Source organism: Zootoca vivipara, chromosome 13 (assembly GCF_963506605.1).
Source record: "Zootoca vivipara chromosome 13, rZooViv1.1, whole genome shotgun sequence".
Classification (NCBI taxonomy): Eukaryota; Metazoa; Chordata; class Lepidosauria; order Squamata; family Lacertidae; genus Zootoca; species Zootoca vivipara.
Window position 1 is genome coordinate 30,256,273 of NC_083288.1, and position 6,014 is coordinate 30,262,286.

General features: G+C 43.4%; 2 protein-coding genes across 2 annotated transcripts; both read left to right on the top strand.

The window, feature by feature from the left end:
• Positions 1–681: 681 nt before the first annotated feature.
• On the top strand, positions 682–1,611 carry LOC118094780 (olfactory receptor 5F1-like). Its single transcript, XM_035135449.2, has one exon. It carries the CDS (start codon positions 682–684, stop codon positions 1,609–1,611), a length of 930 nt encoding a protein of 309 aa, XP_034991340.2.
• A 2,859-nt stretch (positions 1,612–4,470) lies between these two features.
• LOC118094698 (olfactory receptor 5AP2-like) lies at positions 4,471–5,406 on the top strand. The gene has a single exon (XM_035135301.2). It carries the CDS (start codon positions 4,471–4,473, stop codon positions 5,404–5,406), a length of 936 nt encoding a protein of 311 aa, XP_034991192.2.
• Positions 5,407–6,014: the final 608 nt, after the last annotated feature.

A 6,014-nucleotide genomic window follows, 5' to 3' on the forward strand; every position in this document is an offset into this window, starting at 1 on the left:
AGCAAGTTCAATCACTTCCTATCTTGGTGAATTCATATGGTGAAAGCGAGTGAAGAAGGAAGCTTCACTTCACCAGAGGTGAGGGGGGGGGGACCTAACTTAGTCTAAGAATACAATTCTATGGTCTTAGCCCTAAGCTAGCTACTGTAGTTATAAAGATAAAGGGACCCCCTGACCATTAGGTCCAGTCGTGACCGACTCTGGGGTTGCGGCGTTCATCTCGTGTTATTGGCCGAGGGAGCCGGCGTACAGCTTCCAGGTCATGTGGCCAGCATGACAAAGCCACTTCTGGCGAACCAGAGCAGCACACGGAAATGCCGTTTACCTTCCCGCTGAAGCGGTACCTATTTATCTACTTGCACTTTTATGTGCTTTCAAACTGCTAGGTTGGAAGGAGCTGGGACCGAGCAACAGGAGCTCACCCCGTCGCAGGGATTCAAACTAGTTATATTTGACTGCAATTACCTAGGGGATGCCTTCTGCCCTGGCCTAGACATACTGCCTGCATGTGAAATTACAATGACAACTGTAGGTGAATAGTAAAAGTTTATTTGCAAACACTAACTGACTCACTGCTTCTTATTTATAGAACTACCAGTATTAACAGATCCAACTGCTGTGACCTCACCTCCCACTTAGGAAAGCTCACTATCCTGACCGAAGATGGACTCCCTCAAATCTATGGGAAGACAGAACACAACAAGTGTCACAGAGTTTATCCTCATGGGATTCTCTATTGATGCAGAGAATCAGCTGCTTCTCTTTGCCTTAGGACTTTCGGCCTATCTGTTGACTTTGTCGGGGAATCTGGCCATCATTGTATTAATTCGGGTGGACCAAAGCCTCCACACACCCATGTACTTCCTCCTGGGAAACCTCTCTTTTGTTGAGATCTGCTACACTTCCACCACAGTCCCCAAGATGCTGTGGGATCTCTTGTTGGGAGACAAGAAAATCTCCTTTGTAGGATGTGCACTGCAGATGTATTTCTTTGTCACGTTGGGGGGCACAGAGTGTGTGCTTCTCTCAGCCATGGCATATGACCGCTATGCAGCTATCTGCCACCCATTGCGCTACACTCTGCTCATGAGCCCACCAATACGTAGGAGTCTGCTGGCAGTTTCATGGGCTGTTGGCAACTTCAATTCCATGGTCAACACAGCGATGGTCTTTTCCCTAAATTTCTGCCACTCCCATGAGATTGACCACTTCTTCTGTGACATACCTCCCCTTCTGCACATCTCTTGTTCTGACACATTTGTCAGCCAGCTCATAACCTTCACCATCTCTGGGTGCGTTATCATTGTGCCATTCTGCCTGACCCTTCTCTCCTATGCCTTGATTGTCTCCTCGGTGCTCAAAATCCGCACAGCTCATGGTAGAATCAAGGCATTCTCCACCTGTGCTTCCCACCTCACTGTGGTGAGCATCTTCTTTGGTACTATCATTTACACCTACATACGGCCCTCCTCCACACATTCTATGGAACAGGACCGCCTAGTTTCTGTACTGTATGCCATCATCACTCCCATGCTCAACCCCTTGATCTATAGCTTCAGGAACAAGGAAGTGCAGGGAGCACTTCAGAGAGCACTTGGGAAGAACAGATAAGAGATATGGGACCAGTAAATTGAAAAGTTAAGATCCACCACAAAATTCATCAGATTAGTTTAAAAGACATTGGGTGATATCCTAAATCAGGGGTAGCCAACATGGTGCTCTCCAGATATTATTGTTGGACTACGAGTCTCATCTCTGACTGTTGACCATGACGACTGAGGATGTTGGGAGTTGGAGTCCAAAAACACAATAATAATAATAATAATAATAATAATAATAATAACAACAACAACAACAACAACAACAACAACAACAACAACAACACATTTTTATTTATACCCTGCCCTCCCCAGTCAAAACCGGCCTCAGGGCAGCTAACACCAATAAAATTACAATAAGACATAAAATAAAATAATTAATTAAAATACAGATTAAAATACAATATTAAAATTTAAAATGCAGCCTCATTTTAAGTAGTCCATAAATCAAAACCATAAGGGAGGAAATCACAGGGGTCAGACTGAATCCAACCCAAAGGCCAGGCGGTACAGCTCTATCTTGCAGGCCCTGCAGAAAGATGACAAATCCCGCAGGGCCCTGGTCTCCTGTGAAAGAGCATTCCACCAAGTTGGGGCCAATACTGAAAAGGCCCTGGCCCTAGTTGAGGCCAATCTAGCCACCTTATGGCTCTGGATCGCCAGAAGATTGTTGTTTGTGGACCTTAAGGCATACCAGGAGAGGCGGTCCCATAGGTACGAGAGTCCCAAGCCACATAGGGCTTTAAAGGTCAAAACCAGCACCTTAAACCTGATCCTGTACTCCACCGGGAGCCAAAGCAGCTGGTAAAGCACTGGCTCCCGGTGGACATCACTTTGACTACTCCTGTACCAAGTCCTACTGAAATCAAAGAACAAGGTATTTCTATTAGACATGCCAAGTGTGACATGTTGTTAATAACATGTTAAAAGAATAGTTAATAACATTTACAAATCAGAAGGTAGATCTAAAAATTCAACGCAGTGTACAGAATTCATTTTGCCATGAGCCTTATTGGACGAATTATTGTTTCTACAACAACAAACAATTATTGTTTCTACAACAACAAAGTTATCATGACAATACAGGCTGATGGGAAATCCCAATGTCAATTTTGTGTTTTGGTGGTTTGCAAAAGGTCTGATAAGATCCTCAGTGCTGATTGTATATTAAGCTGTCCTTAGAGGAAACCTTCTATGAGTAACTACTAATTCTGTCTGTAGAGATCAAGACCATATGTAGCAGACATTCACACAACCCCCTAGGAACATCTCAATGCATTATTTACTACACCTGGTGTAATGTAGTTCGCAGCTGCATCGTGGAGGAGGTAGAAGTAGACTAGCAAGCTACTGAAACTGGTCTGTGAGATTTTTTTAAAAATACTATCTTTATCAACATCTTTTTCTGGAATGAGATTACAAAAGGGATGACTCCTTGCAATTAAACAAAAGCGTAAAGAGCATGGCACAGGTAAAGATTGTACTTGAAGCTTGGTGAGATCTATAGTATTACACTTTATTGTTTATCATTTTTTGGTATTTACAAATGAAATCATTTTTAAAGATAACTCAGTACATGGTAAGTGATTTTAGATGACAACACTATATCCACTTACCACAAAAGGATTTACTTCAGAGGAGACATATATGGGGTTGCATTGTAACAGAGCACTCCTCTGTAGCAGGGGAGGGGAGGGAGAATCTGTGATTCTGCCAAATTCTAAGCTCTACTGGTCTTGGGTCAGTCATGACAGAAGATGGATGGCTAGAGTGATAGGTGGCTAGAGTGTTGGAGAAATGGGAGAGATTTAGATCCAGATGATCCAAAGCGCTCTCTCTCTCTCTCTCTCTCTCTCACACACACACACACACACACAGAGAGAGAGAGAGAGAGAGAGAGAGAGAGAGAGAGAGAGAGAGAGATGCACAAACACACACCAGAATGTTTCCTTTCCCCCTTCTCCACCATCAGTGCACCAACTGTGGCACTCTTTTCCACAGCAGCTAGCAACAGAGGGAGGTGTGCAAAACGCAATGATCCATAGAATAGTCCTTGATTTTAGGAAGTTCTCTCTTTAAGAAGCTGTCTGATCCAAGTCTGGTTTAAAAATTTAAAGAACCATAATAAGAATAGCTAGGGGTCTTGAAATCATCTGTTCACAACCTCACTCACTATGGTTCTATGTGACCTCTACTTTGCTTTACATGTCACAAACCCCTTTTGTTAGACAGGAATCTCAGATTTTCTAAAAAGGTGGGGCATTTATATATGGATGCTTTGTGTTTCATTTCTTTTATGCTTTTTTTAAAAAAATGTTTAGAGGGCAAGTGGGCACACTGTAAAGAGCATTGCCAGTGAGATCCCAACAAGCTATGATTTTATTTTGCCCAGAGGTATTGTTTATATTCTCCTGCAGTTCGAAAGCACGTCAAAGTGCAAGTAGATAAATAGGGACCACTACAGCGGGAAGGTAAACGGCGTTTCCGTGTGCTGCTCTGGTTTGCCAGAAGCGGCTTTGTCATGCTGGCCACATGACCTGGAAGCTGTACCAATAATGCGAGATGAGCGCACAACCCCAGAGTCGACATGACCGGACCTAATGGTCAGGGGTCCCTTTACCTTTACCTTTATTGTTTATATTTATGCAAAATGGTGTCATGGGTCTCTCTGTCCTAAGTGCTTTAAGTACCTAGCAATGCCCGTCGGCTACAATCAGTTCCATAATTCTCCAGAAATTTATTTTGTGAAACCTAGAAAATTCTAAATTAACTTCTCAATGTTGTTTCTCACTAATAGTGTACATTTATAACATCTGCTGTTGTGTTTCAGGTACTTGGAGTCTTATAGCCCTATCATAAAAGATGGTCAAATATGAGCAGAATGAAGGTGAACCACACAGTTGTCACAGAGTTCATCCTCCTGGGCTTATCCAGTGATCCAGCCCAACAGATACTTCTTTTTTCCTTAGTACTTTTAACCTATCTGCTAACTTTAGTAGGAAATCTAGCCATCATGACTTTGATTTGTGTGGACCGGTGCCTCCAGACACCAATGTACTTCCTCCTTGGCAACCTTTCATTCATTGAGATCTGCTACACCTCTTCCACTGTCCCAAAGATGCTCTGGAATCTCGTGTCAGGAGACAGGACCATCTCCTTCACTGGCTGTGCTCTCCAGATGTATTTCTTTGTCACTTTAGGAGGCACAGAATGTGTACTCCTCTCAGCCATGGCATATGACCGTTACGCAGCCATCTGCCACCCGTTGCGCTACACTGTGCTCATGAGCCAGCCAACCTGTAAAGGATTGCTAACAGTTTCATGGACTGTTGGCAACTTCAACTCTATCATCAACACAGCCTTGGTTTTCTCCCTTGACTTCTGCAATTCAAACCAAATACAGCACTTTTTCTGTGACATTCCTCCCCTCTTGCACCTCTCCTGCTCTGACACAAGACTGAGCAAATTGGTGACCTTTACAGTCTCTGGGTGTGGCATTACCATGTCCTTCTTCCTAACTCTACTCTCCTATATCTTCATTATCTTCACTGTGCTCAAAATACGTACATCTCAGGGTCGGATCAAAGCTTTCTCCACCTGTGCATCCCACCTCACTGTGGTGAGCATCTTCTATGGAACCATCATCTTCACTTATCTAACTCCATCCTCCAGCCATTCCACTGAACTGGAGCAGCTGGTCTCTGTGCTTTATGCCATCATCACCCCTCTGCTGAACCCTCTAATCTACAGCTTCAGGAACAAGGATGTGCAAAGTGCTCTTCGTAGACTGTTTGGAACAAACACATAGAGAAAATGGGCCTGGAATCTTGAACAATTCAGCAAAAGAAAATCAATAACACAAGTTGAAAAATATTTGAAATGTTTTATCCATGTGAATGTTTGCACACTGTTATATTTATTTGTCACCATTAATGCTCTTTTTTATTCCTATCAATAACAAAAATAGATAACCCAACCCAGCAAAAGTGGGCAACTTGTGGCCCTACAGTTGTTTCTGGACTACAACTCCTATAGCCCTTTGATCATTCTATCTGGGACTGGTGGAAGTTGGAGTCCAGCAACATCTGGAGAGTCATAGGCTCCCCACCCCTGCAATACAGCCTTAAGGTCCAGGATCATTGTCCATGGAAACATGAGGCAGTTTTTCTTTTCTGTGTGTCATGGGTTCTCCCACTCATCCAACAACACTCCCAACAAGTCCAACAACCTTCTCATTTTTGAGGAGGAAAACTAGATAATAGAGTGCTTTGCATGTATGATCAGTGGCTTTGTGAAGTGGGAGTCATCCCACCATCCTGTATGGTTGAAAAAGCTGGAGAGCTATTAGCATGTGGACAAGTTTGAACATTTGAACCACTAGATACAGGCATTTGCGTGGACAGGCAGAGTCCCCCC